Source organism: Bos taurus, chromosome 10 (assembly GCF_002263795.3).
Source record: "Bos taurus isolate L1 Dominette 01449 registration number 42190680 breed Hereford chromosome 10, ARS-UCD2.0, whole genome shotgun sequence".
NCBI classification, from domain to species: Eukaryota; Metazoa; Chordata; class Mammalia; order Artiodactyla; family Bovidae; genus Bos; species Bos taurus.
Window position 1 is genome coordinate 24,998,825 of NC_037337.1, and position 19,064 is coordinate 25,017,888.

The following is a 19,064-nucleotide window of genomic DNA, read 5'->3' on the forward strand; positions in this document are numbered from 1 at the left end:
CATGTGTACCCCAATGTTCATCGCAGCACTGTTTATAATAGCCAGGACATGGAAGCAACCTAAATGCCCATCAGCAGATGAATGGAAAAGAAAGCTGTGGTACATATACACAGTGGAGTATTACTCAGCCATTAAAAAGAATACATTTGAATCAGTTCTAATGAGGTGGGTGAAACTGGGGCCTATTATACAGAGTGAAGTAAGCCAGAAGGAAAAACACCAATACAGTATACTAACGCATATATATGGAATTTAGAAAGATGGTAACAATAATCCTGTGTACGAGACAGCAAAAGAGACACTGATGTATAGAACAGTCTTATGGACTCTGTGGGAGAGGGAGAGGGTGGGGAGATTTGGGAGAATGGCATTGAAGCATGTAAAATATCATGTATGAAAAGAGATGCCAGTCCAGGTTTGATGCACAATACTGGATGCTTGGGGCTGGTGCACTGGGACGACCCAGAGGGATGGTGTGGGGAGGGAGGAGGGAGGAGGGTTCAGGATGGGGAGCACGTGTATACCTGTGGCAGATTCATTTTGATATTTGGCAAAACAAATACAATTATGTAAAGTTTAAAAATAAAATAAATAAATTTATATTAATAAAACAAAGACCTATGAAACTTTTATTTGTAAAGTGTCATTATTCCATTTGCCTTTAATTAGATTAAAAAATGACATAACAAAAAATCTTCAGAAAGACGGGAAGTATTCTAAATTGGCCCAACAGATGATTAGAAACATGCCTTTATTATTTAATTTGTTGTCATCAAACAAAAAAATCCAAATAGAGAAATTCTAATGTAATTCCTACACGTTGTAGGTTGGCAGACTTTTTTGTCTATAAAGGGTCAAAGAGTATAAATAGTTTAGGTTTTGAAGTCGTACAGTCCCTGCTACAACTATGCTGGTATAGCACAAAGCATCCATGGCCAATGCATAAATAAATGAGCATGGCTGTCTTCCAATAAAACTTTATTTGTAAACACAAATATTGAGCTACTTTGCCCTGTGGCTATCCTTTGCCAATCCGCACTATACTCCAAGAATTTATCCATAAACCTTTAAAGATTACTTTTTTCACTAAATATTATCATAGCTGTGGGCTGCTATAATGGGGTCGCACGGAGTCGGACACGACTGAAGCTACTTAGCAGCAGCAGCAAAATAAAAAACTTCCCTGGTGGCTCAGAGGTTAAAGTGTCTGCCTCCAATGTGGGAGACCCGGCTTCGATCCCTGGGTCAGGAAGATCCCCTGGAGAAGGAAATGGTAACCCACTCCAGTATTCTTGCCTGGAGAATCCCGTGGACGGAGAAGCCTGGTAGGCTATAGTACACCGGGTTGCAAAGAGTCAGACACGACTTCACTTTCACTTTCAAAATAAAGAACACATTAATGGATAGAAAAAAAGAAGGAAGTTGAATGATGCTAATGCCAAAGATACTTTCTAGGTGGCTCAATGGTAAAGAATCCACCTGCCAATGTAGGAGATGCAGATTCGATCCCTGGGTCAGGAAGATCCCCTGAAGGAGGAAATGGCAACCCACTCCAGTATTCTCACCTGGAATTCCAATGGAGAGAGGAGTCTTGCAGCCTACAGTCCATGAGGTCACAAAGAGTTGGACACGACTTAGCAACTAAACAACAACAACAAATGCCTAAGATACACTGATGCTGAGTTTTCAAGAATGAAAAATAGAGATATGGACGCTATCATTAAGGAGATCACAGAGTAGGATTGAAAATAGACCTTAAACAAATAATGAAAGAAATAAAAATAAATTACAAACCTGAAAATGCAGAGGTCTATAATTCTAAAATATCCACAAGCTTTCCTTAGCTACTGACACTTTGACAAGTATACAAGAATGAGTAGGCATTTACTATTTTTTTTAACTCTTTTGAAGCAAGGAAAAGAATTTTAGGAAAAAGAAAAAAAATAAGAAAATCACCTAAAATATCTATATGAATGGGTTATATAAGAGGAAAATAGTGCCTTTGACATACTCAGTATTGTTGAAGAGAGAGGGAGAGACTAAGATGGAGAGATTAGGGACATGTAATGAATGAACTTGGAGAAGCACCTCTTCTTTGTCCTAAGAGCAAATGGGGATCCAGGTGACTGACATGCTAACATCTGCACTCTGGCCAAAATCGCTCTCATTATGGAAAAGGGACTACATAGAAGAGTGATGGAGTATGTCAAGTGTTGAGCAAGAGACTGAGATGGATTTTTAATGAGGATTGTGGAGGTGAGTTGGATTTTGGGGACTGTTACATCTTCTAGAGAACTTTTAGGAAGCAAAGTCAACAGAACTGGGAAGTAGACTGAATACAGTATCTCAAAAATGAATATCACTAAACAAACAAACAAACAAAGACTACATAAGTCTTCAGTTCAGTTCAGTTCAGTTCAGTCACTCAGTTGTGTCCGACTCTTTGCGACCCCATGAATTGCAGCACACCAGGCCTCCCTGTCCATCACCAACTCCCGGAGTTCACTTAAACTCACATCCATCGAGTCGGCAATGCCATCTAGCCATCTCATCCTCTGTCATCCCCTTCTCCTCCTGTCCACAATCCCTCCCAGCATCAGAGTCTTTTCCAATGAGTCAACTCTTCGCATGAGGTGGCCAAAGTATTGGAGTTTCAGCTTTTAGCATCATTCCTTCCAAAGAACACCCAGGGCTGATCTCCTTTAGAATGGACTGATTGGATCTCCTTGGGAGTCCAAGGGACTCTCAAGAGTCTTCTCCAACACCACAGTTCAAAAGCATCAATTCTTCGGTGCTCAGCTTTCTTCACAGTCCAACTCTCACATCCATACATGACCACAGTTCTATTAGAAGTAGTAGAAAATGAACATTCTATAGACAAATAGCAGTTTCTGCTGTACTCTCAATTTATGCTATATTAAGATTCATGCTTATTTAACTTCTATGCAGAGTACATCATGAGAAACGCTGGGCTGGAAGAAGCACAAGCTGGAATCAAGATTGCCGGGAGAAATATCAATAACCTCAGATATGCAGATGACACCACCCTTATGGCAGAAAGTGAAGAGGAACTAAAAGCCTCTTGATGAAAGTGGCAAGAGGAGAGTGAAAAAGTTGGCTTAAACTCAACATTCAGAGAACGAAGATCATGGTATCTGGTCCCATCACTTCATGGGAAATAGATGGGGAAACAGTGGAAACAGTGGTCAGACTTTATTTTGGGGGGCTCCAAAATCACTGCAGATGGTGACTGCAGCCATTGAAATTAAAAGATGCTTACTCCTTGGAAGGAAAGTTATGACCAACCTAGACAGCATATTCAAAAGCAGAGACATTACTTTGCCAACAAAGGTCCGTCTAGTCGGAGTGTAGTTGATTGGGCAGTGTTATTTTAGTTTCAATTGTACAGCAAAGTGATTCAGTTATACATAAACATGTAATATATTCTTTTTTTCAAATCTTTTTCCACTTAGGTTATTACAGAATACTGAGCAGTTTTCCCTGTGTGCTACAGTGGGATCCTTGTTGAATATATACTTTATTTTTTAATTTTTAATTGGAGGGATAATTACTTTATACTCTAGCGATGGTTTCTGCCATACGATCACATGAATCAGCCACAGGCCATACACATGTCCCCTCCCTCTTAAACCTCACTTCCACCTCCCCTCCCATTCCACCCCTCTAGGGTGTTTACAGAGCACCGGCTTTGAGTTCCCTGCATCATACAGCAAATTCCCACTGGTATCTATTTTACATATATAGTAATGTATATATTTTAGTACTACTCTCTCAGGTCTTCCCAGCCTCTCCTTTCCTCACTGTGACCAAAAGTTTGTTCTTTATGTCTGCATCTTCTTTGCTGCCCTGCAAATAATTCATCATCACCATCTTTCTAGATTCCATATGGATGCATCTATACATGATATTTGTCCTTCTCGTTTTGGCTTACTTCACCCTGTGCAATAGGTTTTAAGTTCATCCAACTCATTAGAACTGAATCAAATGTGTTCCCTTTTTATAGAGGATCTACCCACGATCTGAGGTCAGGGTGGCAGCTGGGAGGATCTACCCAATGCCCCGAGGTCAGGGGGCGGCGGCCGAGAGGAGCAACCCCCACATCCATGGAGCGGTGGCTTCATGGGTGCAGGAGGGCCAAGAGGAGCTACTCCATGTTCAAGGTCAGGAGGGGTGGCAGTGTGATGAATACCCTGTGTCCAAAATAAGGAGCAGCAGATGCACTTTGCTGGAGCAGCCATGAAGAGATACCCCACGCCCAAGGTAAGAGAAACCCAAGTAAGATGGTAGGTTGTTGCGAGAGGGCATCAGAGGGGCAAACACACTGAAACCATAATCACAGAAAACTAGTCAATCTAATCACACTAGGACCACAGCCTTCTCTAACTCAATGAAAACTAAGGCCATGCAGTGTGGGGCCACCCAGGACGGGTGGTGGTCATGGTGGAGAGGTTTGACAGAATGGGGGTGCACTGGAGAAGGGAATGGCAAACCACTTCAGTATTCTTGCCCTTGAGAACCCCACGAACAGTATTAAAAGGCAAAATGATAGGACACTGAAGAGGAACTCTCCAGGTCGGTAGGTGCCCCAATATTGCTACTGGAGATCGTGTGGAGAAATAACTCCAGAAAGTAATGAAGGAATGGAGTCAAAACAAAAACAATATCCAGTCGTGGATGTGACTGGTGATAGAAGCAAGGTCTGATGCTGTACAGAGCAATATTGCATAGGAACCTGGAATGTTAGGTCCATGAATCAAGACAAATTGGAAGTGGTCAAACATGAGATGGCAAGAGTGAATGTTGAAATTCTAGGAATCAGAGAACTAAAATGGACTGGAATGGGTGAATTTAACCATTATATCTACTACTGAGGGCAGGAATCCCTTAGAAGAAATGGAGTAGCCATCATGATCAAAAAAAGATTCTGAAATGCAGTACTTGGATGCAATCTCAAAAACGACAGAATGATCTCTGTTCGTTTCCAAGGCAAACCATTCAATATCATAGTAATCCAAGTCTATGCCCCAACCAGTAATGCTGAAGAAGTTGAAGTTGAACGGTTCTATGAAGACCTACAAGACCTTTTAGAACTAACACCCAAAAGCCCTTCATGGAGGCAGTTGAGGAGCTTAATGTTAGATGGTGACTACCAAAATGATGAGGAATCTGAATACGTGTCTGGTAAGTGCATTAAGTTCAGGAGTCAAGCAAGAGGCCCTCTGAGACGAGTTCACTGGCTTCTGTCTCGGTTCACTGGAGTCCCAATTGGCTTCCCTCGCTACACCAAGCGAAACACGGCTCTGTGCATCAAATAAGGAAGAATGACAACCCGAAGGAGTGTTTTCAGGCCAGAGAAGAAAAATAAAACTTACCTGTTATCATAGGAAAATGAAAAATCATTTTAGGACAAAATGCTGCTGCTGCTAAGTAGCTTCAGTCGTGTCCAACTCTGTGCAACCCCATAGATGGCCTCCTACCAGGCTCCTCTGTCCCTGGGATTCTCCAGGCAAGAACACTGGAGTGGGTTGCCATTTCCTTCTCCAGTGCATGAAAGTGAAAGTGAAGTCACTCAGTCTTGTCCGACTCTTAGCGACCTCATGGACTGCAGCCTACCAGGCTCCTCTGTCCATGGGATTTTCCAGTGCAAGAGTACTGGAGTGGGGTGCCATGGTGCTACTCTACCAAGTTATTAAGAGAATGACAAGCAACTTGGAGTGAGTGGCAAGAACACAGTCTGGCAACAGTCCCCTCGTCTCCCAGAAACATCGAAGCTAACAAAGATAGTCCTCCTGGCTGCGATGTTACAGGAAAGACTCCTCACTCAGAAACTGGGAACCCTTTCTGCCACAGCAGCAGTCATCTGTCTTGTGGCCTACAGAGTACAGGCAAGTCAAAGCCAGCTCCTGAATCCAAAAGGAATCGCTATGGAACTTTCCCCTTAGGACTGCTTTTAAAAGTGTCCCCAGGTTTTGAGTTGTTGTGTTTTCGTTTTCATTAGTTTCTATGTAAATTTTGATTTCTTTTTTTTATTTCTTCTGTGATTTGTTGGTTATTCAGCAGGGTGTTGTTCATCCTCCATATGTTGGAATTTTAATAGTTTTTCTCCTGTAATTGAGATCTAATCTTACTGCATTGTGGTCAGAAAAGATGCTTGGAATGATTTCTATTTTTTTGAATTTACCAAGGCTAGATTTATGGCCTAGGATGTGATCTATCCTGGAGAAGGTTCCATGTGCGCTTGAGAAAAAGGTGAAATTCACTGTTTTGGGATGAAATGTCCTATAGATATCAATTAGATCTAACTGGTCTATTGTATCGTTTAACGGTTGTGTTTCCTTGTTAATTTTCTGTTTAGTTGATCTATCCATAGATGTGAGTGGGGTATTAAAGTCTCCACTATTATGTGTTATCGTTTATTTCTCCTTTCATACTTGTTAGCATTGTCTTACATATTGCGGCGCTCCCCTATTGGGTGCATATATATTTATAATTGTTATATCTTCTTCTTGGATTGATCCTTTGATCATTATGTAGTGACCTTCTTTGTCTCTTTTCACAGCCTTTGTTTTAAAGTCTATTTTATCTGATATAAATATTGCTACTTCCCTGCTTTCTTTGGTCCCTATTTGCATGAAAAATCTTTTTCCAGCCCTTCATTTTCAGTCTGTATGTGTACCCTGTTTTGAGGTGGGTCTCTTGTAGACAACATATGTAGGGGTCTTGTTTTTGTATCCATTCAGCCAGTCTTTGTCTTTTGGTTGGGGCATTCAACCCATTTACATTTAAGGTAATTACTGATAAGTATGATCCCGTTGCCATTTACTTTATTGTTTTGGGTTCGAGTTTATACACTGTTTTTGTGTTTTCTGTCCAGAGAAAATCCTTTAGTATTTGTTGGAGAGCTGGTTTGGTGGTGCTGAATTCCCTCAGCTTTTGCTTGTCTGAGAAGCATTTGATTTCTCCTTCATATTTGAATGAGATCCTTGCTGGGTACAATAATCTGGGCTGTAGGTTATTTTCTTTCATCACTTTAAGTATGTCTTGCCATTCCCTCCTGGCTTGAAGAGTTTCTATTGAAAGATCAGCTGTTATCCTTATGGGAATTCCCTTGTGTGTTATTTGTTGTTTTTCCCTTGCTGCTTTTAATATTTGTTCTTTGTGTTTGATTTTTGTTAATTTGATTAATATGTGTCTTGGGGTGTTTCGCCTTGGGTTTATCCTGTTTGGGACTCTCTGGGTTTCTTGGACTTGGGTGATTATTTCCTTCCCCATTTTAGGGAAGTTTTCAACTATTACCTCCTCAAGTATTTTCTCATGGTCTTTCTTTTTGTCTTCTTCTTCTGGGATCCCTATGATTCGAATGTTGTAGCGTTTAATATTGTCCTGGAGGTCTCTGAGATTGTCCTCATTTCTTTTAATTCGTTTTTCTTTTATCCTCTCTGATTCATTTATTTCAACCATTCTATCTTCTAATTCACTAATCCTATCTTCTGCCTCTGTTATTCTACTATTTGTTGCCTCCAGAGTGTTTTTAATTTCATTTATTGTATTATTCATTTTATATTGACTCTCTTTTATTTCTTCTAGGTCCTTGTTAAACCTTTCTTGCATCTTCTCAATCTTTGTCTCCAAGCTATTTATCTGTGATTCCATTTTGATTTCAAGATTTTGGATCAATTTCACTATCATTATTCGGAATTCTTTATCAGGTAGATTCCCTATCTCTTTCTCTTTTGTTTGGTTTGGTGGGCATTTATCCTGTTCCTTTATCTGCTGGGTATTCCTCTGTCTCTTCATCTTGTTTAAATTGCGGAGTTTGGGGTGTCCTTTCTGTATTCTGGCAGTTTGTGGAGTTCTATTTATTGTGGCGTTTCCTCACTCTGTGTGGGTTTTAAAGTTCATAGCAATACAGGCATACCTAAAGAAACAAGAAAAAAGTCAAATAAATAACCTAACCCTACACCTAAAGCAACTAGAAAAGGAAGAAATGAAGAACCCCAGGGTTAGTAGAAGGAAAGAAATCTTAAAAATTAGGGCAGAAATAAATGCAAAAGAAACAAAAGAGACCATAGCAAAAATCAACAAAGCCAAAAGCTGGTTCTTTGAAAGGATAAATAAAATTGACAAACCATTAGCCAGGCTCATCAAGAAACAAAGGGAGAAAAATCAAATCAATAAAATTAGAAATGAAAATGGAGAGATCACAACAGACAACACAGAAATACAAAGGATCATAAGAGACTACTATCAACAATTATATGCCAATAAAATGGACAACGTGGAAGAAATGGACAAATTCTTAGAAAAGTACAACTTTCCAAAACTGGACCAGAAAGAAATAGAAAATCTTAACGGGCCCATCACAAGCACAGAAACTGAAACTGTAATCAAAAATCTTCCAGCAAGCAAAAGCCCAGGTCCAGACGGCTTCACAGTTGAATTCTACCAAAAATTTAGAGAAGAGCTAACACCTATCCTACTCAAACTCTTCCAGAAAATTGCAGAGGAAGGTAAACTTCCAAACTCATTCTATGAGGCCACCATCACCCTAATACCAAAACCTGACAAAGATCCCACAAAAAAAGAAAACTACAGGCCAATATCACTGATGAACATAGATGCAAAAATCCTTGACAAAATTCTAGCAATCAGAATCCAACAACACATTAAAAAGATCATACACCATGACCAAGTGGGCTTTATCCCAGGGATGCAAGGATTCTTCAATATCTGCAAATCAATCAAGGTAATACACCACATTAACAAATTGAAAAACAAAAACCATATGATTATCTCAATAGATGCAGAGAAAGCCTTTGACAAAATTCAACATCCATTTATGATCAAAACTCTCCAGAAAGCAGGAATAGAAGGAACATACCTCAACATAATAAAAGCTGTATATGACAAACCCACAGCAAACATTATCCTCAATGGTGAAAAATTGAAAGCATTTCCTCTAAAGTCAGGAACAAGACAAGGGTGCCCACTTTCACCATTACTATTCAACATAGTTTTGGAAGTTTTGGCCACAGCAATCAGAGCAGAAAAAGAAATAAAAGGAATCCAAATTGGAAAAGAAGAAGTAAAACTCTCACTGTTTGCAGATGACATGATCCTTTACATAGAAAACCCTAAAGACTCCACCAGAAAATTACTAGAATTAATCAATGATTATAGTAAAGTTGCAGGATATAAAATCAACACACAGAAATCCCTTGCATTCCTATACACTAATAATGGGAAAACTGAAAGAGAAATTAAGGAAACAATTCCATTCACCATTGCAACGGAAAGAATAAAATACTTAGGAATATATCTACCTAAAGAAACCAAAGACCTATATATAGAAAACTATAAAACACTGGTGAAAGAAATCAAAGAGGACACTAATAGATGGAGAAATAGACCATGTTCATGGATTGGAAGAATCAATATAGTGAAAATGAGTATACTACCCAAAGCAATTTATAGATTCAATGCAATCCCTATCAAGCTACCAACGGTATTCTTCACAGAGCTAGAACAAATAATTTCACAATTTGTATGGAAATATAAAAAACCTCGAATAGCCAAAGCTATCTTGAGAAAGAAGAATGGAACTGGAGGAATCAGCCTGCCTGACTTCAGGCTCTATTACAAAGCCACAGTTATCAAGACAGTATGGTACTGGCACAAAGACAGAAATATTGATCAATGGAACAAAATAGAAAGCCCAGAGATAAATCCACGCACATATGGACACCTTATCTTTGACAAAGGAGGCAAGAATATACAATGGATTAAAGACAACCTCTTTAACAAGTGGTGCTGGGAAATCTGGTCAACCACTTGTAAAAGAATGAAACTAGACTACTTTCTAACACCATACACAAAAATAAACTCAAAATGAATTAAAGATCTAAATGTAAGACCGGAAACTATAAAACTCCTAGAGGAGAACATAGGCAAAACACTCTCCGACATACATCACAGCAGGATCCTCTATGACCCACCTCCCAGAATATTGGAAATAAAAGCAAAAATAAACAAATGGGACCTAATTAAACTTAAAAGCTTCTGCACAACAAAGGAAACTATTAGCAAGGTGAAAAGGCAGCCTTCAGAATGGGAGAAAATAATAGCAAATGAAGCAACGGACAAACAACTAATCTCAAAAATATACAAGCAACTCCTACAGCTCAACTCCATAAAAATAAATGAGCCAATCAAAAAATGGGCCAAAGAACTAAATAGACATTTCTCCAAAGAAGACATACAGATGGCTAACAAACACATGAAAAGATGCTCAACATCACTCATTATCAGAGAAATACAAATCAAAACCACTATGAGGTACCATTCCATGCCAGTCAGAATGGCTGCAATCCATAAGTCTACAAGCAATAAATGCTGGAGAGGGTGTGGAGAGAAGGGAACCCTCTTACACTGTTGGTGGGAATGCAAACTAGTAGAGCCACTGTGGAGAACAGTGTGGAGATTCCTTAAAAAACTGGAAATAGAACTGCCTTATGATCCAGCAATCCCACTGCTGGGCATACACACTGAGGAAACCAGAAGGGAAAGAGACACGTGTACCCCAATGTTTATCGCAGCACTGTTTATAATAGCCAGGACATGGAAGCAACCTAGATGTCCATCAGCAGATGAATGGATAAGAAAGCTGTGGTACATATACACAATGGAGTATTACTCAGCCATTAAAAAGAACACATTTGAATCAATTCTAATGAGATGGATGAAACTGGAACCTATTATACAGAGTGAAGTAAGCCAGAAAGAAAAACACCAATACAGTATACTAACACATATATATGGAATTAGAAAGATGGAAACAATAACCCTGTGTACGAGACAGCAAAAGAGAAACCGATGTATAGATCAGTCTTATGGACTCTGTGGGAGAGGGAGAGGGTGGGGAGATTTGGGAAAATAGCATTGAAACAAGTATAATATCATGTATGAAATGAGTCGCCAGTCCAGGTTTGATGCACGGTACTGGATGCTTGGGGCTGGTGCACTGGGATGACCCAGAGGGAGGGGAGGGGAGGGAGGAGGGTGGAGGGTTCAGGATGGGGAACGCGGGTATACCTGTGGCGGATTCTTTTCGATATTTGGCAAAACTAGTACAATATTGTAAAGTTTAAAAATAAAATAAAATTAAAAAAATAAATAAAAAAAATTTTTTTTAATAAATAAATAAACAGCCAAAAAAAAAAAAGGAATCGCATCTGAAGGAAGCCCCGCCCTCTGGTGGTGATCTTAAAGATTACACCACAGTCATATCGGACCTCAGTTCAGTTCAGTCACTGTCGTGTCCAACTCTTTGAGACCCCGTGGACAGTAGCAGGCCAGGCTTCCTTGTCCAACACCAGCTCCCGGAGCTTGCTCAAAGCCATGTCCATTGAGTTGGTGATGCCATCCAACCATCTTATCTTCTGTCGTCCCCTTCTCCTCCTGCCTTCAATCTTTCCCAGGGTCTTTTCCAATGAGTCGGCTCTTCACATCAGGTGTCTAAAGTATTGGAGCTTCAACCTCAGCATCAGTCCTTCCAGTGAATATTCAGAACTGATTTCTTCTAGGACTGACTGGTTTGATCTCCTTGCTGTCCAAGGAGCTCTCAAGAGCCAAGTGGCTCTCTTTTGAAGACCACAGTACAAAAGAATCAATTCTTCGGCACTCAGCTTTCTTTTAGGTCCAACTCTCACATCCATACATTACTACAGGAAAAAGCATGGGTTTGACTATATGGACCTTTGTCAGCAAAGTAATGTCTCTGTTTTTTAATATGCTGTCTATGTTGGTCATAGCTTTTCTTCCAAGGAGCAAGTGTCTTTTAATTTCATGTCTGCAGTCACCATTCGCAGTGATTTTGGAGCCCTAGAAAATAAAGTCTGTCACTGTTTCCATTGTTTCCCCATCTATTTGCCATGGAGTGATGGGACAGGATGCCATGATCTTAGTTTTTGAATGCTTAGTTTAAAGCCAGCTTTTTCATTGTTCTCATCCTGACCTACTCCTGACCTAGTCCTCCTGATAGTTTGTGGGGTACACACAGGAGAATGGGGCAGGACTCTAAGAGGAGAGCCCTAAACACAAACATGCTTTGGGAAACATCCCATTATTACATCCATCATTTTCTGTGTGGTATGGTGTCTCTAGCTTTGCAAATAATGCCAATAATAATTTTTAGGAGGAATAGTCAGAGGGTTTCTTCTTTACATATGTCTCCATGATTCCCATGGGTCAGGAAAGGCCCCTCCGCATGGAAAGAACTCCCTCTTTTCCCTAGACCTTCACCTGAATTCACTCTATTCATTCCCAAGACACAGCCCACATGCTGCTGGAATGTTGGAATGCTGCATGATGTTGGAAACATTATCTCAGTCAGGTCTCAAATAACGTGTGGCTGAGTGACCAGTAACTACCCCTGTGCCATGTGCTCTGCTCAGCTGCTCAGTCGTGTCTGACTCTTGTGGCCCTAGAGACTATAGCCTGCCAGGCTCCTCTGTCCATGGGTTTTCCAGGCAAGAATACTAGAATGGCTTTCCATGCCCTCCTTCAGGGGATCTTCCCAACACAGGGGATTGAGCCAGAGTCTCCTACATCTCCCGCTTTGCAGGTGGACTCTTTACACATCTGAGCCACCAGATCATTTAAGGCAGATCTCATCTAATGTGTGGTTGAATGAGCAGGTTATTACCCCTATCCATCATAAAATGACATATTTGTAAAATTAAAAAATAAATTGCTGTTACTTCTTTTTACTGATAAAGGTAGAGTTGACCTTCCAACTAGAAAACTGGGCAAAATATATGAAACAAGTTGTGGATCTTGGACATCAGGTGGCACAGAGATAAGAAAAAGAGGTGAGATGACCCAGGACATCACCCAGCTCTCTTCACGGAGGCAGCTTCTAGGCACCAGTGCATGAGGGATTTAACAAAAATGGCCCAACTGTCTCACTGTGAGATGGAATAATATTTTGGGGATCCTGAGGAACCTAGAAATTTGTGGACCAGTGTACCAGAGAGGAGGGATGTGGGCAAAAGAGAGAGAGCGGGAGAGAGATGAGGGCAAAGAGGTGGGGGGAGGCGTCACTGTGAATCTTGGACTGAGTACTGATCTGTAACTAAAAAGAGAAGACTCCATGAGTTTGGTAAACCTCCCTGAAGGGCCTCCTTTGGGGCCCTGGACCCTACTTGGATGACAAGCCACCTTACACCTCTAGCCTCATGAGAGACAGGTGACCTTACTTAGATAACCTGGTTCTTGAAACATCTTTTTACCTCTTGTCACATTCTTGCTTTAGTTCAACTAAGTATCTTTTTTAGAATGTCAGGTTTAGATGGTTAGTATGTTAGCCGGGCACTCTTCATTTCTGAGGTGTGTGTGTGGCATCGATCTGTCTTCTGTTTGTTTGTTTGTTTTCTTAGGGATTCAGGGATCTCAATGGAAAGAACTGTTGGCTCAGTGTCTGTCAGCCTGTTTGCATAGTTTCTTGTGCAATTATTTGTGCCAGTGAAGCAAACCCAGCAGAAGATCTAATGGGGTCATTTCATAGCTTGTCCTTTTCTCTAGGATAGGGTTTATTTTATGCAAAGTCTGACTATATTATGGTAAGAATTGTTGCCATTGTTCTTTGCTGACATAAACCATTTTAAGGCATGGGAACGTGTGGCTGCAGACAGCTGTGAGGTTGCCTTACACGGGCTCTCAGGGCAGCGTTGTCAATCCAGTAACAATGGCTGTGACTAAGTCAGTTAAACTCAAGAACAGTCTTCTTCAAATGTGACTTTTTCACCTACAGAGATTTTTTTACCAGTTAAAATGAATTTTGTTAGTTCTTACCAAAGATGGGATCATTTTAAATGCACATCTGTTTGCTGAGCTGTTCTTTTTGTTTGTTTTTTGTCTGCACCAGGTCTTAGTTTAGGCTTGTGGGATTTGTGTGTTGATTTTATATCCTGCAAACTTTACTATATTCATTGATTAGCTCTAGTAGTTTTCTGGTGGAGTCTTTAGGGTTTTCTATGTAGAGGATCATGTCATCTGCAAACAGTGAGAGTTTTACTTCTTCTTTTCCAATTTGGATTCCTTTTATTTCTTTTTCTGGTCTGATTGCTGTGGCCAAAACTTCCAAAACTATGTTGAATAGTAATGGTGAAAGTGGGCACCCTTGTCTTGTTCCTGACTTTAGGGGAAATGCTTTCAATTTTTCACCATTGAGGATAATGTTTGCTGTGGGTTTGTCATATATAGCTTTTATTATGTTGAGGTATGTTCCTTCTATTCCTGCTTTCTGGAGAGTTTTTTTTTTTTATCATAAATGAATGTTGGATTTTGTCAAAGGCTTTCTCTTCATCTATCTAGATAATCATACGGTTTTTATTTTTCAAGTTGTTAATGTGGTGTATTACATTGATTGATTTGTGGATATTGAAGGATTGATTTGTGGATATTGAAGGATCCTTGCATCCCTGGGATAAAGCCCACTTGGACATGGTGTATGATCTTTTTAATGTGTTGTTGGATTCTGATTGTTAGAGTTTTCTTGAGGATTTTTGCATCTATGTTCATCAGTGATATTGGCCTGTAGTTTTCTTTTTTTGTGGGATCTTTGTCAGGTTTTGGTACTAGGGTGATGGTGGTGTCATAGAATGAGTTTGGAAGTTTACCTTCCTCTGCAATTTTCTGGAAGAGTTTGAGTAGGATAGGTGTTAGCTCTTCTCTAAATTTTTGGTAGAATTCAGCTGTGAAGCCGTCTGGACCTGGGCTTTTGTTTGCTGGAAGATTTCAGATTACACTTTCAATTTCCATGCTTGTGATGAGTCTATTAAGATTTTCTATTTCTTCCTGGTTCAGTTTTGGAAAGTTGTACTTTTCTAAGAATTTGTCCATTTCTTCCACGTTGTCCATTTTATTGGCATATAATTGCTGATAGTAGTCTGTTATGATCCTTTGTATTTCTGTGTTGTCTGTTGTGATCTCTCCATTTTCATTTCTAATTTTATTGATTTGATTTTTCTCCCTTTGTTTCTTGATGAGTCTGGCTAATGGTTTGTCAATTTTATTTATCCTTTCAAAGAACCAGCTTTTGGCTTTGTTTATTTTTGCTATGGTCTCTCTCTCTCTCTCTCTCTCTTTTTTTTTTTTTTGCATTTATTTCTGCCCTAATTTTTAAGATTTCTTTCCTTCTACTAACCCTGGGGTTCTTCATTTCTTCCTTTTCTAGTTGCTTTAGGTGTAGAGTTAGGTTATTTATTTGACTTTTTTCTTGTTTCTTGAGGTATGCCTGTATTGCTATGAACTTTCCCTTTAGGACTACTTTTACAGTGTCCCACAGGTTTTGGGTTGTTGTGTTTTCATTTTCATTCGTTTCTATGCAAATTTTGATTTCTTTTTTGATTTCTTCTGTGATTTGTTGGTTATTCAGCAGCATGTTGTTCAGGCTCCATATGTTGGAATTTTTAATAGTTTTTCTCCTGTAATTGAGATCTAATCTTACTGCATTGTGGTCAGAAAAGATGTTTGGAATGATTTCAATTTTTTTGAATTTACCAAGGCTAGATTTATGGCCCAAGATGTGATCTATCCTGGAGAAGGTTCCATGTGCGCTTGAGAAAAAGGTGAAATTCACTCTTTTGGGGTGAAATGTCCTATAGATATCAATTAGGTCTAACTGGTCTATTGTATCATTTATGTTTTATTTTTTTGTTTGTTTTTTTTTCTCTCTTTTTTTTTTTTTTTGTTTCTTTTCTTTTTTTATTGTATCGTTTGAAGTTTGTGTTTCCTTGTTAGTTTTCTGTTTAGTTGATCTATCCATAGGTGTGAGTGGGGTATTAAAGTCTCCCACTATTATTGTGTTATTGTTAATTTCCCCTTTCATACTTGTTAGAATTTGTCTTACATATTGCAGTGCTCCTATGTTGGGTGCATATATATTTATAATTGTTATATCTTCTTCTTGGATTGATCCTTTGATCATTATGTAGTGACCTTCTTTGTCTCTTTTCACAGCCTTTGTTTTAAGGTCTATTATATCTGATATGAGTATTGCTACTCCTGCTTTCTTTTGGTCTCTATTTGCATGGAAAATCTTTTTCCAGCCCTTCACTTTCAGTCTGTATGTGTCCCCTGTTTTGAGTTGGGTCTCTTGTAGACAACATATATAGGGGTCTTGTTTTTGTATCCGTTCAGCCAGTCTTTGTCTTTTGGTTGGGGCATTCAACCTATTTACGTTTAAGGTAATTATTGACAAGTATGATCCCATTGCCATTTACTTTATTGTTTTGGGTTCGAATTTATACACCCTTTTGGTGTTTCCTGTCTAGAGAATATCCTTTAGTATTTGTTGGAGAGCTGGTTTGGTGGTGCTGAATTCTCTCAGCTTTTGCTTGTCTGTAAAGCTTTTGATTTCTCCTTCATATTTGAATGAGATCCTTGCTGGGTACAGTAATCTGGGCTGTAGGTTATTTTCTTTCATCACTTTAAGTATGTCTTGCCATTCCCTCCTGGCTTGAAGAGTTTCTATTGAAAGATCAGCTGTTATCCTTATGGGAATTCTCTTGTGTGTTATTTGTTGTTTTTCCCTTGCTGCTTTTAATATTTGTTTTTTGTGTTTGATCTTTGTTAATTTGATTAATATGTGTCTTGGGGTGTTTTGTCTTGGGTTTATCCTGTTTGGGACTCTCTGGGTTTCTTGGACTTGGGTGATTATTTCCTTCCCCAGTTTAGGGAAGTTTTCAACTATTATCTCCTCAAGTATTTTCTCATGGTCTTTCTTTTTGTCTTCTTCTTCTGGGTCTCCTATGATTTGAATGCTGTAGCGTTTAATATTGTCCTGGAGGTCTCTGAGATTGTCCTCATTTCTTTTAATTCTTTTTTCTTTTTTCCTCTCTGATTCATTTATTTCAACCATTCTATCTTCTAATTCACTAATCCCCTCTTCTGCCTCTGTTATTCTACTATTTGTTGCCTCCAGAGTGTTTTTGATCTCATTTATTGTATTATTCATTAGATACTGACTCTTCTTTATTTCTTCTAGGTCCTTTTTAAACCTTTCTTGCATCTTCTCAATCCTCTTCTCCAGGCTATTTATCTGTGATTCCATTTTGATTTCAAGATTTTGGATCAACTTCACTATCATTATTTGGAATTCTTTATCAGGTAGATTCCCTATCTCTTTCTCTTTTGTTTGGTTTGGTGGGCATTTTTCCTGTTCCTTTATCTGCTGGGTATTCCTCTGTCTATTCATCTTGTTTATATTGCTGAGTTTGGGGTGTCCTTTCTGTATTCTGGCAGTTTGTGGAGTTCTCTTTATTGTGGCGTTTCCTCGCTGTGTGTGGGTTTGTACAGGTGGCTTGTCAAGGTTTCTTGGTTAGGGAAGCTTATGTCGGTGTTCTGGTGGGTTGACCTGGATTCCTTCTCTCTGGAGTGCAATGAAGTGTCCAGTAATGAGTTATGAGATGTCTATTGTTTTGTAGTAACTTTGGGCAGCCTGTATATTGGAGCTCAGGGCTGTGTTCCTGTGTTGCTGGAGAATTTGCATGGTATGTCTTGCTCTGGAACTTGTTGGCCCTTGTGTGGTGCTTGGTTTCAGTGTAGGTATGGAGGCGTTTGATGAGCTCCTGTCAACTAATGTTCCCTGGAATCAGGAGTTCCCTGGAATCAGGGTTTGGACTTAAGCCTCCTGCTTCCGGTTTTCAGTTTTATTTTTACAGTAGTCTCAAAACTTCTCCTTCTATACAGCACCATTGATAAAACATCTAGGTTAAAGATGAAAACTTTCTCCACAGTGAGGGACACCCAGAGAAGTTCACAGAGTTGCATGGAGAAAAGAAGAGGGAGAAAGGAGTTAGAGGTGACCCGAATGAGGTGAGGTGAAATCAATAGAGGAGAGAGCAGGCTAGTCAGTAATCACTTCCTTATGTTCATTTACAGCTGGACCACTCAGAGATGTTCACGGAGTTGTACAGAGAAAAGAGGAGGGAGGAAGGAGATAGAGGTGGTCAGGAGGATAAAAGGGGGGAATGAAAAGGAGAGAGACATATCCAGCCAGTAATCAGTTCCCTAAGTGTTCTCCACAGTCTGGAACACACAGAAATTCACAGAGTTGGGTAGAGCAGAGAGGGGTTAGGGAGGAGACACAGGCGACCTGGTGGAGAAAAAGGAGAGTCCAAAAAGGGAGAGAGCAGTCCAGCCAGTAATCTTGCTCCCAAGTAAAAATGGGTACTGAAGATTGTGTTCTTAAAGGTACAAAATTGATAACAAATACCAAAAAGCAAAAATTAAAAATCTAGAGTACAGTTTGGAATTTCAAAAATACAATGTTAAAGAAAAGAAGAAAAAAAAAAAATAAAAGAGAGAGAAAAAAGTCACAAAAATTATTTTAAAAAATGCATGAAGTTTGCTTTTAAAAAAATAGGGTCTTTTTTTTTTGCAAAGTAATAGGTTATAAAAGTGAAAATTAAAGGAGTAATAGAGGACTTAAATTTTTTAATAAAATATAAAAAAAAAAGAAAGAAAGAATGATTGTAAAAATAGTAAAAATATATCTAGGACTTTCTCTGGTGTTGTTGTGGGTATTGTGGGGTCAGTTCATTTTCGGCTAGTTCCTTGGTCCGGCTTATATTTCTCAAGATCTATAGGCCCCTTCCTATGTAGTCGGTACTAACCACAGGGTTTTAATCTATTGCACCTGTCGCTTCCAAGGCGGCTCCCTCTGTTTTAGCTTCTTCTTTTTGCTGATCTCTTCAGTGTCTGATTTCCACCCTGACACAAAGGGGGCGGTGGTGGACACTTTTTTTTTTTTTAAGGCTCCCTTGTTCAGTCGGGCTGTGGGGAGGAAGGGACGCTGCAAACAAATAACACTGGTGTGTGCTCACAGTGTCTCAGCCACACTGGGCCTGCCCCTGCTCACAGCACGTGTACCCTCCCTGCCCACACTACTCAAGCCCTAGGTGCTCCATTGGGAACCATCCAAGGCCGGCCCTGGGCTGCATGCACCTCCCAGGTCTAAGCCGCTCAGGTTCAGGCACTCA

The 19,064-nt window shown here is 39.6% G+C and overlaps 1 protein-coding gene across 1 annotated transcript in view; it reads right to left on the reverse strand.

Annotated features, from left to right (window-relative positions):
• Positions 1–19,064, reverse strand: part of LOC132346281 (T cell receptor alpha chain MC.7.G5) — a 31,017-nt gene that overhangs the window by 3,901 nt on the left and 8,052 nt on the right. Inside the window, exon 3 of the mRNA XM_059890697.1 lies at positions 1,480–1,551. Within this exon, the coding sequence (XP_059746680.1) occupies positions 1,480–1,551 (72 nt within the window). The remainder of the gene's footprint in view (positions 1–1,479; positions 1,552–19,064) is intronic.